The 16,007-nt window shown below is 47.5% G+C and overlaps 1 protein-coding gene across 1 annotated transcript; it reads left to right on the top strand.

Moving 5' to 3' along the window:
- Positions 1-3,783: 3,783 nt before the first annotated feature.
- On the top strand, positions 3,784-14,384 carry PPHLN1 (periphilin 1). Its single transcript, XM_078609627.1, has 3 exons — positions 3,784-4,390; positions 6,220-6,299; positions 12,544-14,384. The coding sequence occupies exons 1-3, from the start codon at positions 3,844-3,846 to the stop codon at positions 12,760-12,762; spliced, it is 846 nt and encodes a 281-aa protein (XP_078465753.1). The 5' UTR covers positions 3,784-3,843; the 3' UTR covers positions 12,763-14,384.
- The last annotated feature ends 1,623 nt before the right edge of the window (positions 14,385-16,007 follow it).

Genomic DNA, 16,007 nt, shown 5'->3' with positions numbered 1-16,007 from the left:
ACGAGCGGGAGCGGTTGCCCCCGCTGCTGCCCGGGGGCCGCAGCATCGCTGGCGACAGGCGGTCTGTTTTGCCGCCGCCGTACTTACAGGGCCGCCCGAGTTTCACGGAATGGGACAATGCACCCGGGAGATCGAAGGCTGCCAGGCCGGAACCCAAGAGAAGGAGGAGTCCTCTGTTGGCGCATCCCAAGGCGTACAGGTCGACGTTGCCAGCCGCGGGCCATGCTGTGGGTGTCTCATCGAAGCCGCACACGGTCACCAGGCAGAGCAAAGGTGTGGTGGGGTGGTTGTGGTGGTGTGTGTCTATTTGGTACTTGCCTTCTCAGTGATGATAGGGTTACTCACATTTTTAGGCAAAGTGAGAATGTATTCATTTGTCCCCCCATCGGAAATTGCATTGATCAAATATCCCAATGCAGGATTATCCCGAAAGATCTTGAGACTCAAAGGAGGCTTTCCTGGGTTAATATTTGGCATCATAATTTTCAGTAGGCGTGTAATAATGAGTAATAATTCCTCCCCCCTCCAACTCAACCTGCCAGTGATTCAATTAATTGTTACAATTTGAAAGCACTTATTTCAGAATTAATTATTTTCAATTGTGAATTTAAAACCTTTGGGGGATGTGGTGATTTCCTGAACCAATTACATGCAGTGTGTCCAATCAAAATAATTTGGACACATGGGCCCGATACAAGTCGTGACCATAAGAATTGATTTTGAGTAGGGTTGTTCAACATAGTAAATGTTATATTAATACATGGTATTTTAATTATTATTTTGAATGATACAAAATATAGATTTTTTTGTAATCTTTTTTTTTAATTGATAATCAATTCCGAATCGATAGTTGAAACCGGGAAGATGTTAGTAACCTTCGGTCTGCTCGGCACGTGCGAACGTTCAAACTGCACGGCGTGTTCCAGCGTGATTGGTTAGCAGCAGCCGTTGTGTGCACCAACATTCAGTCCCTGCATGGCATGCTCGGCCAGACACAAAAGACGCGGCCTGGGTTTTTTCATTTTTAGATCCTTAGATCTGTGTGGAAAACCCAGATTTAATGTTTTTAATAGTTTAATTTTTTGCTTTACGGTTATCGTAATTGATAACTTTAATTTTGAGTGATGAATCGACCGATTGTCATGTGACTGGCACGAACCGTTTGCTCTACTTGGTGCGACCGCGACCGGGCGAGCGAGTGTCCAGGTGGCAGTTTTGGCGGTGAGGTGCACGTGCCCTCGGTGGGTTACGGGAGCAGACCCCCGTCTTAGAAGCTGCTCACCGGAGTGTTGAACCCGGAGGGTTATTTATAAAACAGTTCTTGATTTACGGCGACGTGCTGTACGTCGAATTCCAGGTTTTCGTCAGTAGTTTTTGTCCTTTTTTTATTTTCACATGCATCATTGACAAATGTTTAGGCTTAGCTGCTAACTTTAAAAAAAAAACCCGAGGTTTGAAGGGAGATCGTCTTTCGGTGTGTCGATGGACGGATAATGAAGCGGCAGGCGGAGGGTTAAGATGGAATTCACATCTGTGATCCGTGTTGCTGCTCGAAGTGAGTTCACATTTTTCATGCAACGTATGCATGAGCGCATTAATCAACGTAAAAATGTATCACTGACATGTTGGCCTTTTTTTATTTGCACTTAGATTTATGGCCCAGTGATAGTGGGCATACTTTGGAAAATGTAAATTGAAAAATATCAGTAATAGTTAAAAACCGCAAAGATAATTTAACTTACGTTTTGAGTGAAAGATTGGAGTCGTGTTCTGTTGGCAACCAAGTTCCATGAGACTCTGGAGGTCGATGGGAACAAAGTGCTGCTGATGGCTGATAGGTGACACCACTTTAATGAGAATGCATCGTCGTTGACCCTAAAGTTTAACCTTAGCCCCGACTTTTGTAGGCGTTTATCAACATTGCTTTGCTCGAAGAAAAAAAAATTGATTTCCTTTAGCCTCTTTTTTTTTGCCATCCTCTTAACTTTATTGTGGCTCTCCTCTCCAATTACAAAACACGGCTGACAGTAAATGTCTGGAACAAAAGCCACACAGGACGTCAAAGCTCCCCCTTTTCTTCTGCAGAATTTGCCGATGTCCCTGATTTATTGCCATCACCTGCGGGAGGGATGAGGCGGGCTCGGGAATGAAGAATGTCGTTACCAGCTGGTTTTATAGTGAGAGCCGGATGCCCGGCCGGTCGCTTGGAGCTTTTGTTCGAGCAAGGTCCGACGCTCAGCTGGAGTTCCTCGCCATTCGTTTTATTTACCTCCAGACAGTTTCACTCCGTGGCTCGGAAATAATGAAGGTGAAAGGCACGGGGAGGTCTGGAAACTCTATCAGGGTGCAATCTGCAGAGAAACCTGGACCATATATCTAATTATTTGGAGAATTATTAATGTGCTTGAATGTATAGAAGGGAAGAGAAAAAAAACATCTGGGAAGTAATTCAGCTTGTCCCCCCGTCCCCCTCTCGTCTGCCAGAACGTGCAGTGAATTTGTGGAGCACACCCGATCGGCGCACGATGTCATGCGGCTACGCTTGAGTTACAGTTTAACCGTGTGTTTTGAATGTCACACATTTTCCCAATTTGAAATGAGTGATTAATGTGGATTTTTTTTTTCTCCTTCAGGAAAATCTGCGGAACCGCCGAAAACTAAACTTGGTTTCCGCAGCCCGTCGGCCTCCCCCAAGGTGAGCTGACGTCTGATACGTCTCGCGTCCACTGAGAGAGAACACTGCCTGGTATATTTATAGATTAATGACTAAGAATAACAGGGCATTGAGAGAAAAGTTAGTTTTCTAAAGTTATTCGAAAGCATATTTGCTGACTTACTCTTAAATAATTTCTACACCTATGTCAGTAAAGGCTTGCTGTTACCCTGAGTGTTTTTATTCACATTATGTATCTATTTAAAAATATATTTTTTTGTGCAAGCCCTGGTTTTTACATTTTTTACAGGGCGACTTCAGCACTTGATCCGGTTGAGATCTGTGCTCAGCACACTTGCCCGCTGAACGAATTAGCAAAGTTAGAAGGTTGTATTCCTGTATGAGGAGGTTCCCTGGCTGCCTTTGCTGTCCCTGAGACTTGGTGTTGGTGCCAGTCCACGTTGCAGTTTGGCTCTCCTCTCTTTCATATTGCTCTGCCTTTACCCACCTGAGTGGCAAGATATTAACTTCCTCGCCTGGTATGGAGGAGGTTGTGGGTTTTGATCCCGACCCTGACGCTTGTATATTTGGAGTTTGCATGTTCTCTCCGTGGTCGCGTGGATTTTTCTCCTGGTCCTCCCGTTTTCCCTCCTCGTTTTGAAACACGCGTTTCGAGTATTTGGCTGCTATATATTTCCACACGATAAGCCACTTCGTTGAGATATCATTTGTGGCCAGGACGCTTATAAAAAAGAGCTATATAGCTCAGTGGGCCTTACCTGGTAATATTTAAAATAGTTTTACCTCCACCCCCGATCCCCCCTTTCACCTCAATGTGTTATTATTTACTTTTATAAAGTGTATTCTGAGATCTGCTTGCATATAGATGCTTTATAGACTATTAATCATCGCCATTGGAACGTTATTTTTATGGTTTTGGATGGTTTTCTTTGCAAAAGACCTCCCATGTTTTTTGTAAACTCTTGGCCGCTAATTCTCCCCCTCCCCCCCTTGCCATCTGTGTGTGTCAGGTGCTCGATGCCGCACAGCCACCAACGCAAAGCGGACAGAGCAACTCGAGCCTGGCCGCCGAGGAGGTCGTCTCTTCAGCGGTGACACAGGCGGCGGTGACACAGGCGGCGGTGGCGGCGGTAAAGAACGCTTCCCCCAAGCCGTCCGATTGGACGGAAATGACGAACCTCGCCGACATGATGGTCGGCGCGGACGCCCGCGTGGGCCTGTCATTTCCCACCAACGGTGTGCCCAAGGACCACCCGACGGAGGCGTTCGGCGCTACCTTTCTCCAGAAGTTTGGCCCCAAGGGCGACGAAGACAAGGGACGAGCCAAATTTGCCGACAGCAGCGTCGCTGGAAAGTCGTGCGAAGATAGGCCGGCCACGGACGCTGCGGGCGGTGCTCCTCCGGAGCCGGTGATATGGAACTGCGGAAAGCGTTTGGCGGCGGCGAGCGGAGGGATTCCCTTCCTGTCGTCGACGCTCCAGGAGCAGCAGCAGCAGCAGCAACAGGATTCCCCGAATTCTCCCGCTATGCGCGGCGTAGGGAAGCCGCTTTGTCGGGGCGGCTTGGCGGAGATTTCGACTTCCTCTGACGAGCCGGCGGCGGCACGTTTGGAGAAGGCCTCCGTGGGACCGGCGGCGGGGCCTTCGGATGGCGCCGTTGGCTCGAGCGTGGCCTCTCCGCCCATCGGCATCGGAGACGCGGAGGCTGCAGCTAAGAGTGAGTGGCGCAGTTTTGGTTTCACCTTAAAAGTACAGATTCGGTGGCCGGTGGCGTCAACGTGGCCTCTGAAGATGCGTTGGTTCACGGGTTAAGTTTGATATATTTTGCTTGTGATACATGCACTGTGCCTGTAAAATAATTGTTTTCAATAATGGCTATTATCTGCTATGAAATGGATACAAAAAATTGACAGTATACAATAAGCAAAAAACTTTCTTCCGTCTGTCGGCACAATGCATTTGAATAACAGTTTATTACCTGCTATGACAATGATCGGAAATATAGAGATGTTGACAAAAGAAGATTGAACACAAGCTGAATGGCGCGCAAAGAAGCATAGAGAGGTTGCATGCTTGCAATTGTCTGAGAGACGAGAACACTTTCACGAGAGAACATGTGCTCGTTGGAGACATCGCATTGTCAAGGAAAGAGCGAGGGTTTCGGCAGGAGACACGTCACGGGAAGAGATCATGTCCTAGTGGTCAAGACTCATGACAGTGGCAGCCAAAGGAGAGAACACACCGGAGAGGTCTTTGTGGAGATGGCACAATGAAATTAGTTCACCTGCATTACTAAACGACACTTTGTTTTCTTCTACCACGTAAGGCCCACCGAGCTATTTATAGCGCTTTTTCAGAAGTAACCTCGCCACAATTGGAAGCCCAATGAAGGAGCTTATCACTTGGAAATTTATAGAAGCCAAATACTGCAAGCGCACGTTGATTCTAAATGTGGAGGGGAAAAACCGGAGGAGCCAGAGAAAAATCCACACGACCATGGGCAGAGAGACACGCAAACTCCAAATATACAGCAGCAGGCGTCAGGGTCATGATCGAAGCCCCGACCTCCTGTAGACCAGGCGAGGTAGTTAACATCTTCTAGCCACCGTGATGATGATGATGAGAGAGAGACACGCAATCTCCAAATATATAGCAGTAGTACACCAGCCCACAGGGGATTATTGTGTCCGTCCGTCGTGCATCCAAAAATGGGAGGGGTGGGGCTGGGTGGAGAGGGGAGGGTGAGGAATGACCTCCTGTAGACCAGGCGAGGTAGTTACCATCTACCCACCGCGTACAGCTGCAAGATGGATTGTTGCATCACGAGACCTTGAGGGAGAGCGGTGGTTTGGGTAAATCCTCCTCAAGCAGTCGATACATTGTGGCTGCTAATGTTGATGACATGCCTATTATCGTTTAAAAATATATATATTTACAAATTGGATTTTTTTAGATTTAGCACATATACGTGCTCCATTTCGTCAGATATCGGAAGCTAACAAGGATAGAGCCTGGATAACATTTTTCATCACATCCTTTAATTATAATTTTTTTGCCTCCATGCAGTTACTTTTTCTGCACCGCGATAGTTGCTGCTTTGTCATTCAATGGCCACACCCGAAGGTTCACACACATTGCAATAGATACTTGTCTCAATGGGGGCTCTCACTTGGGTAACACATTAAGTCTGCCTGGGTGTGTGTGTGTGCGCGCGCGCACGCTTGACAAAGAGTGGTGGCACAGTGGCTTGGCGAACTGCGCTACGCATTCAGCCACGCGAGTTTCGATGTCTGGTAACATAATTTGTGAATATTTTAACTGGTCTCGAGTCTGCCCTAGGTCGACTCGGCCTTATACGAGTACCTGGAGCCATGTGTAAACGTCATCACTTTGGAGAAAAAGGCGGCCGAGCGTGTTGCTTCCCGCACCGCCACCTCATGCTCCGTGCCCAGCCTTCATCGGTGCACGCAAACAAAAAACAGACTTGCCCCAATAGCCTGTTCGAGCTGTATGTGTGTGTGTGCGCGTGTGCATGTGCGTTTACAGGTGTGAAAGAGCCGGAGGGCGAGAAGCACCTGGACACGGTGGACGAAGAGGTGCTGAAGAAGAGGCGTGAAATCGAGCAGGTGGGCTCCTCTGCGGTCTGCAAACGGGTTTGACCGTCGCGATGTCGGTGAAGCCGCCCGCGAAATAATAATGCCCCCTCTTGTGTACCTGCATTACGCAAAAACGCACGCTATTTCCTCCGCGGTTGTGTAATGTGCACTTAAAGGAGGAATGCCGCTTCAAAAATGATTGCAGCTGTTTAGGGGTGGGGTTTGAATCCGTCTTGTCATGTACATCGCATGCACACCTACATGTGCGGCTTGTTCAATTCCACGGCTGGATGAGGGCTTCGCCGTGCGCCGTGCGTCGTTGCGAGTTATTTTGACTGTACTTCACCAGGCGGGTCATTGTGGGTTGGTGAAGGCAGGAACACGGGAGCATATAAGTATTGTACAGCGATTGACTACTGTCGATCTATAGCCCCTCAGTAGTCGTCTATATCAGCACTATCAAAGTTCAACCCTCCTTATCTTGCGAAATAATAGGTCACACACTACTGTACGGAAAACTGTTATTGTAATCTCTTTGTTTTTAATGTGTTGCGTGTCTTACGATCATTGGACGAAATAGATTTGTGTTCCGGTGGGGATTGCTTTGTATTCAGGTTGAGGTTTGCACGCATGCCTGGGTGATTTGGTCAAAGGGCTGTGTGTATACATATGTGTGAAGAGAAAAGCCACGGTTAAAAGGGGAAAACTCGCCGCGGTCGTGTACCCACTTTAGTCACACAGAGTTGTGTTTAAGTCGTTATAATGGTGAAAGAGTCAAGTTTGGCGTCGGTGCAGACGATGTGCAGGTCTGCACCGTCTCGGGCCCTGTGGGCCTCATCTTTCAACCCCGACAACAGAATAGAAGCGTGAGGGCTTGCTCTCGGCACCTCTGTTCCTCTGCGGCTGCATTCTCCTAATGACGTTTTCAGCCTGCGAGACGCTGCTGGCGAGCGTGGGGAGGAGAAAGGAAGGCATCTTTGGTAGAGCTCTGCTTTTTTGAGTGAAAAAAAAAATTCCCGAATTTTTTTTGCGGTTTGACATCAGGCACTTAACGACGGCTCCGTTACGACTTGCCTTTGACCGGATTTTTTTTCCCCTCTGAAAAAAAGTACAAAAAAAACAACGTTGAGGTACAGTAAATTGTCGCTGGGACATGTTAAAAACCTGAAACGCTATAAAATTGTTGGCCATCTCGGGAAATTCACCGTTAATGATAGGTTCTCGAAAAACGGAGATATTTTGGTTTTCTCGATCTTGACAAGACCCGTTTTTTTTAATAGGGCTCTGGAAAATCCTAAACATGGCTAATGGCGATCGTAATGATGGCGGTTTTACTTTCTGGGCGTGCGTGTGTGTGCGTGTGTGTGTGTGCTTGCGTGCGTGTGTGCGTCTGTGTGTCCTTGCCTTTGGTCACCTTCTGGTGTTCTGTACGTGTTGGTAGATTTTTTTCTTCTGGTCCGTTTAAGCGCTAAATTAACACCCTGTCGCCTAATTAGTTGGACTTCCACGGTCGGTGGGTGATGACAGAGAGGGGCTTTTTTTAATGAGGCTAAATCCGCTTGGCACGACCGACTGCTGCCGTTTAGAAAGTGGGGCCAAGGGACATTTTGGGGGGGACGGGGAGGGGGGGTGGGTGCGGATGGTTGCCGGTGTGTGTAACCACCCTAATTACAGCTTGCCCATCGCCAGGGTTCAAGAGAGGGTGTGCGGCTGCCGCTGGTTGGAATGCACGGCGGCGATTCGATCTGCTCAGAATCCCAGGCCCCCCTGTGTACGGTGTAGCGCGCGGGGGGGTTGGTTTTGGTCACGGGAACAATGCACACGAGTCATTTTTGTGTACCGATTATTTGTACGGACTTGGTTTGTATATTTTTTGGGTACATTAGGAGAGCGAGAGAGAGAGAGTGGTGTCTGGTTCTGTTTTGCTAACGGTGTTGGTTCTTGGGAAGATAAACAGCCCCGCCGCGGTTTCCGAATTAATGAAAATCCACAAGTCTTTAATGCACGAATAATAATTGCTCTTTTTGAAAAGGAAGTGCATTCTTGCGCAAACAAGGGCCGCTTTTAATGAACCATTTCATTAAAAGAATTTCAACGAAGGTATGCACTTGAGGCTTGTGACCAAATCACCTGGAATGCGCCCGATCACATTGAATCTCCGACGGTAAGCAGACGTGCGCCTGCAGAGTGCTTGGATGGGCAACCACCGTGTGCATAACAGTCATTATAGGCTGCGGGGGGCTGAGTGGCGGACAGCAGAGGGCAGTGCCGCAAACCGTTGTGGCGTAATTGTCCTTTGCTCTCACACCTACGCTGCCCACCTTTCATCAACCTGCACCGACCACCATGGTGAGGTTGGGTCCATTAACCCCCACAACCTCCCGATTAGCACCCCACACTCCGATTAGCACGGTTCACTACGTGCGGTGCGAAGCAGAGTTCAACGTGCAAGCTGCACGGTGTTGGAGAGGCCCTAATCCAGCAGTTAATTGACAAGGGGGTGCGCACATATACATGCTCTTAATCACACATTTGTGTGGATTATTTGTATCGGTGAATATCCTTGGTTGTGCATTTGTTTCCTTCCGTGTTTTGAGTAGATATTCTCACAAAGATGTGCTTTGTAGGTATTGCCGCTGAATTTTATGTACGTAGCCAACCATGCTAATTGGAGGTGTGAATGCACAGTCGTTAAAACACCAACTGCCTATGCTGAACGGTCACATTTAAATATGAGAACTATCTCTTTCTTGACCAACAAGGCTCCTCTCGTTTGTGGCCGACTGGTGCGGCCAATGTCTCGGGAGTGATTCGAGATTGTGTTCTGTTTGAATACTTAAAAAAACCATCCCAGCACGATCGTCGGCAAGGGAGCGTTATGCGTTGGTTCTCGTAATTAGATGGGAGATGGGCGAGGCAGTGTTAAACATCTACGCAGAGGAAAATTTGGAGTCGCACGTGCTGCACGGTGGCGAGATGTTAACTCCCTTGCCTTTTATACAGGTGGTTGTGGGTTCGAACCCAACCCTGACACTTGTGTATTTGGAGTGTGCGTGTCTCTCTCCCCGTGGTTGCGTGGATTTTTCTCCGGGTCCTCCGGTTTTTCCCTCCACATTTAGAATGAACGTACGTTATGAGTATTTGGCTGCTATATATAAAAAAGCCACTTTGTTGAGCTATCATTTGTGGCAAGGTCGCGTCTGGAAAAAAAGCTATATAGCGAAGTGGGCTTTGTAAATATCATGAAGTTGATGCCTGGGGGGGTGTGTGTGAACGCCTTTGACTCCAGAACAAACTCGACAGATTGTCAATAAATACATCGTCAATTATTAAAGAATTATAATTCGACAGCCAGGGGGAGCAGTCTCACAGATGTTCGCAACACTGCGCTGCAAATCTTGCGGCTCGAGATAGACTCTCGACTGTGGCTAATGTCGGTGGCGAGTGAGATCTGAACCAGTCCTGGCTCTCCCACTCCCCCCTCTCAAACCCGCGCCGACTGGTGTGGTCAAGTACAGGAACAAAACAACCCCATGACCGACACGGCTTTGGGATGCCATCATCCAGCAGTGGATTCACAAATTGCTGTATTTTGTGTAAAATTAAACAACGGTTTGAGCTAGAGGCCATCAAAACTACTTAGCGGTACGAACATTTGTATCTCATTCCTCTAAACTTCCGTATTCCACCCTTGTCATCGGCGACACACATGTTGCATCGACATCTGTAGAGTCTTGTGGTCGCCAACGTCTCGGTTACGTTTCGTGGCATTTTTGTCGCGCGCTGTTTGAGGGTTCGCTATGAAGATTTTCAGCCGAACAAAAAAAGTTAACTATTTGAGGAATACATTGGAAGCATTTCAACCGCGTAGTTCAAATTATCATTTCATAAATGATTGATGATAGCTTCATGAACACCCTTGCAAGTTTTCGCCGTCTGTATCTAAAGGTCGTCAGATGTCTGGTGACTGCCATAGGTGAGATTAATGATCGTCTGACTTGTGCAGTTCTATGCAGCTCGAAAAACGGTGATAAAACGCAAAGTCTGAAGAGGCTAAAATGTTTTGCCCTGAATGGAAAGGGAGAAACTGGTGGTGTGTTATTTTACACTCAAAAGCTTCCTTAGAGATGTTCGTCATTTGCAGCGGATCATAGGCGCGTAATGCTTCAAACGTGTAACTGTTTGGAGATATGGACTTGACATCGGAGCAGCAGGCGGCGTGACAGATCATTTGTCATCAGACGTTGGCGTGGAGAGATGTGGCCACTTTGTTCAGAAGTGTGACGCCGGTGTCGGCAAGCCAAGAATGTGATTATTGTGGCAACTTAGTGCGAGCCTTCGTCTTGTTCTCTAGATCTGTTGTGCTTGTAGGCGATTGGAGCTTGAAATCCTGGCTTTTATTCGTCAGAGAGATTGTGTGTTTTGTACGTCGCGTCTCACAGCAGGGGAGATTTGTTACCGATGACCGCAATGCACAAGTGTACGGCAAGCCATCGCTTGACGCAGGGGTTGTGTTCCTGACAATGTCCGTGTCAAGTAAATTTGCGTTCAGCGGGGAGTAGTTTCTCCATAGGGGATAACGGTGAAGGTGGGGGTGCCGTTCCAGCCCGTAATTTTATCGTTGTTTTTAATCGACAGGACACTGTTTTACACGTTTCTTTTTAAACGTGTCGTGTTTATATAGTGTTTCCATAAGTATGCCATGTGTGACAGTCATTTATTTAAATATAACGAAGTGTGAGCGAGAGAGAAAGAGAGAGATATGGGGAGTGAAAAAGATCAGGGGGTGAGGATAATGCTACGCACAAAGGTGCCGGAACACAGACTGGGGAAGAGGAAGACATGACATGTAACACAGCACGCATCCACACAGTGCCAGTACTACATTACCTCCGATGAGTATGGTTGGCCACGTATGATCCGAAAGAAGTTCAACATACAGACATACATACCAGCTCCAGCATCACTGGACAACATTGCTAATGCCCACACCACGTAGAAAGTAGTCCGTCACATGCGCTAGACTCTCATTATAGTGAGTAGTCCATCACATGTGAGACTGCCTTATAGTGAATAGTCTGTCGCGCGTCACACTCGTTATCCCGAGCGCAGTGCACGTTAAGCGGGAAACGTTCCATAAAAGACGACCCGCGTTAAAGGGAAAACGCCGAGTGTGAACGCCACGCGTTAAACGGGAATTTATTACTGTCAGTAGAAATATGCCATGAGGGTCAGTGTTGTTGGCTCCTAGTGCAGGGAGTTAAATGGGGGGGCACTTTGTCTTCTGTCATTCATTTAATTCATTCAATTAATTTTTTGAGTAAAAACTCGCCTCCACTAAGGCGGGCATCGCAATACTTTCCAATATAAATTAAACAAAGGTAGTCCTACCTATAAAATCGAGGCACATATAAAAAAAAGATTTATCACTGGCCCCATAGGTTTCTGCGTGCAGGAGGCAAAGTTTTACGCTTGCACGTTTCCAACAGTAGGCCGAGGCTTCTTAGGTGCTACGTGGTGAGCAGGTCATGTCAGAAAAATCTGAATCGGGCGTATTGCAGGATCATGAGATAGTGACGGCTTGGGGGGGACCCTTCTTCCATTTGGCTGCTGTGAATTTCCACGTGATAAGCCACTTCGTTTAGCCATCATTTGTGGCCAGGTTACAGTGGGCCTTAGCTGGATAAATAAAAATAAATGTTTAGTTTAGACTGCCGGGGAAGAATGAGAGCGAGAAGCCGGGCCAGTGACGATTCATCGACGAGAATCATCGATGACAATCGTCGGTCCTCTTGAAGCGCAAACCCCAACCAGGCGAGCCAAGCAATTAGGATCACGCTAATCCGTGTGAATTAGCTTATAATCAGGAGGTACGCACCTGGCTCTCGGATAGTTTAGTTTAGTCATGGCTGTTGACCATGATGATGACATCATGGCTGATGACGATGATGACGTCATGGCTGATGACGATGATGACGTCATGGCTGATGACGATGATGACTTCATGGCCGGTGACGATGATGATGACGACATCATGGCCGGTGACGATGACGACGTCATGGTCGGTGACGATGATGATGACGTCATGTCTGATGACATCATGGCTGATGACGATTATGACGTTATGGCTGATGATGACGACGTCATGGCTGATGACGATTATTATGACGTCGATTATGACATCATGGCTGATGACGATGATGACGTCATGGCTGATGACGATGCTGATGACCAGCATGCGTCCTCATCTTTGTTCTGCGTCCACTTTTCGTAGGCATACCGGGAGGACTGCGAGACGTTCTGCACGGTGGTGAGGATGCTGGTGGACAAAGACCCGTCGCTGGAGAATGCCGTGCAGGCCTCGCTGAGGGCCAACATCATGGAGATGGGGCAGCAGGCCCTGGAGCAGCTCCGGAATTTTGTGGCGAGCCGCAAGCGCTTGCGGAGCAAGGAGCACTCGCCGGCGCTGCCGCAGGTCTGGCCGGCTCCGTAGCGCGTCTGCAACAGCGGCCGCGGTGGTCGAGGTGTTTCTCTTGAGAAATGGAAGTGGACTTGGGCACAGGAAGGCGTGATAGTGTTGAATGTTTATAATGTGTACGTGTGTAAAATGAGCGTGTCGAAACTTGGGTTTTGGAAAGCCCTTTGTGTTGGTTAGCAGTATTGGTTAACCATTGTCTGTATTGTTATTGTTGTTTTTTTTTACAAATCGTGTACAGATGTCAATAAGTGCGTGTGAAGTTACGTTTGCTGTAACTGTTATATTATATAAACCATCCGGATACGACTGTGGTGGTGTAACAGTTGTTTCTTCCGGAGTGGAAGTTGGACCAATGGAACTATTTTCTTAATCCCCCTCCCCCCCCCCCCATTTTAATGGATACACCACAAGGCAGTCGTCAGGTTCTGTGTGGTGGGGTAAACTGTGAGTATTCCCCGAATGCTTCTAAGGGTTCTGTCCAGAGTCGAGGGGGAGTTAGTGGGGTTTTTCTGGAGCTCCCTCCCTCCAATTGCGGGGCCTGGACCTTCACCTTTTGCCTTTGCAAACCATATTCAGATGATCTACATATTTTTTACATCGAGGCTACCGAAACGCAAAGAAAACAATACCAACGGGAGTGAAGAGATGAGGAGAAAAAAAGAAAATAGGACACAAAACAAAACATCGTTATTTAATTGGAAGGCGGCCGTGATTTCGTGACACATTCAACGAGCCGATGTGGGAGCGGTGAATCGTTACATCCTAGATTTGAATCTTTCGTGACTGCAAGGATTCATAGCCTTAGTTCTTTAGGTAAAGTCACGTAGGTAAAAAATGAAATTAAAATTAATAAAAAATAAAAAACAATAAAATCACGACGTTTCGGAGGCAACACAAGCTTCACCTGAAGACGGAAGCTTGTGTTGCCTCCGAAACGTCGTGATTTTTATTTTACTTTTATTAATTTTAATTTTTTACCTACGTGACTTTACCGAAAAAACCTAAGAATATGAATCGTTACGTCGCTTGAAGGGTGACTGCAGAGGTTCAACGGTGGGGGGGAAGTAAAGGTGACGTGGTTTTTTTATGAGCGCGACATCGTTCTATTTTTCCTAACACTCACTCAGTGCGTCGTTGAGTTTTGTTGTCTTACTCTTATTACACGGTGGGCTTTGTTGCAAGTCCCATTACCCCCTGCTGGTTCAGTAGGCAAGTGTACCGTATTGAAATGTGACACCAGCATACTGCACATACGTCAAAACACTACCGGCGTTGGTAGGGGGGGGGGCAGGCCGGGGCTGGTGAAATTGGAACCATCTGGGCTTTATTTTAACCTAATTCTCGGGACGACTGCGAGATGTTTTATTTTTTATTTTCTTCTTGTAATACAATGGTGTGTTTTCAACGTGCCGTTGTGCATCTGCCTGTGTGTGCTTTTGCCGTCGGGTTTATTTTTTTATTTTCTGCATGTTACGTTACAGAGCGTTCCCTTGTACTATGTTGGGCAGAAATGTAATTATTTACAAAGTCAACGTGCGTGACGTCACACATTGGAATAGCAAAAGCATCTGTCCGTCTCAACGAGATTTGTACATTTTGTGTCGTGGATATTCTGTAATAAAAGCCAATGTACAGTGTCTTTGCGGTTGTTTCACTTGGTTTTACGCGGACATTATTGCGCGTGTGTCATGTACTTGCAGCTTATATACCTTGGCAGTGAGGGCTCGAGTAAATTGGAAGCGATTGAAACGGCGTAAAATCTTCCCGTTCCCTCGTCGTGTTTGTTTTTTATCGAATGCCGGATTGAAGGCCTTGGCCACCGCCAAACCCAGCCGGTCCCCGTGGCGCCACGGTCCATCTCGCCGCTGGCGCACACACGATCTTCGTGGCATTGCTCCACCCTCCCGCTGTTGGTCGTTCCGCTCTGGTGTGGATCCCCTGCTTGGGCTGCCCCACCCGGCTGGGTGAGTGAGAAGGTTTGGAGTGGCTTGGCTTGGCCGCTTGGGTTGAGAGGGAAACAACCTCCAGGTCGGGGAAACGAATTTCGGTGCATCCATATCGGGTCGGGCGCTCGCTTTCGGGCAACGTGTTTGCAATTACCGCGGTGCAATGTCTTGTGTTCTGTGCTTTGCACAGGCAGAGGGGTTGTGGTGGAAATGGGTGTGGTCTTTAGCTTGGGCCTTGTTGACCCCCTGCTTGAAGGAGGAAACATTGAGCACAACTTCAAGGTAATTTATAAGTGCCTTAATGTTTTCTTGCCTCATTGAGGCTTGGCGTTTGTACGTGCACATGTTAAAGAGTTCAGCGTTTATGCAGTTTCACAGTTTGGCTGCAGTTGGGAAAGATGGCTGTAAGTGCATGCTGGTCACAGCGTCTCAAACCGTGCAGAGATTTTTGAAAGTACAGTCTGTTCAAATTTTCTTGCTGTGGATTTCACACCTGATGGTGATTGCTTGTGTTGCAGTCGAAACGTGATAATTTTTTTTATTGTTTTATATTTATATTATTTTATTATTTCCCTTCTACGTGACTTTACCGAAAGAATATAATACAGTCTGTTCTATCGCGCTGCGTGTTTTCACAACGTGAATTGGATGTAACGCGACGATGAACGTATTGGAGAAAACTTTTTTATAACGCGGATGCAAATTTGGTATAACGCGATCGAGTGAACGGAACGACGTCGCGCAATTAGGAATAAACGTTTGCACGGCTGCCTCCGGTGTAGCGTCACACAAGGCATTGGGATGCTGCTGGATGCTTCGAGATGCTCCCCACGTGCCTCAGTCTTTGGCCTGCGTACGCATCTCACGTGTTATCGCGGACCGCTTTAGCCTATATTACATTTATTAGAATGCGATTTTTCCCCGTAACGCGGTGTTCTTCAGGAACGCAACTACTACCGTGTGATAGAACAGACTGCTGTTTAATTTGTCCTCTGTAGGACAACATTTGGAACAGCAAACTGAAAAGTTTGTAAAGAGCTGTGGAGAGAAGCAATGCTTGGAGTTGCATTGAGAGATAATGACACGTGGATTTGCAAATGTACACGGGTTGAAGGAAATTATTTTGACTCGAGGAATGAAGGTTGGCCTGAGCAAAATGGGCACGTTGCAAGGAGGGGGAAGGGGGGGGATGGTTGGCTCGTGGTCAAGAATAATGATGGAGTTGCAGCCAAGGAGTGGAACGCATCCCAGCGAATGTTCGCCCAGGAGCGAGATCGGGCGATGGAATTGGATTGCGGGTAGATGCTCGGTGGA

This window comes from Lampetra planeri, chromosome 32, assembly GCF_965212315.1.
Source record: "Lampetra planeri chromosome 32, kcLamPlan1.2.h2, whole genome shotgun sequence".
NCBI lineage: Eukaryota > Metazoa > Chordata > Hyperoartia > Petromyzontiformes > Petromyzontidae > Lampetra > Lampetra planeri.
Note: the sequence above shows the minus strand (reverse complement) of the source record. Positions and strands in the feature narration are given on the sequence as shown.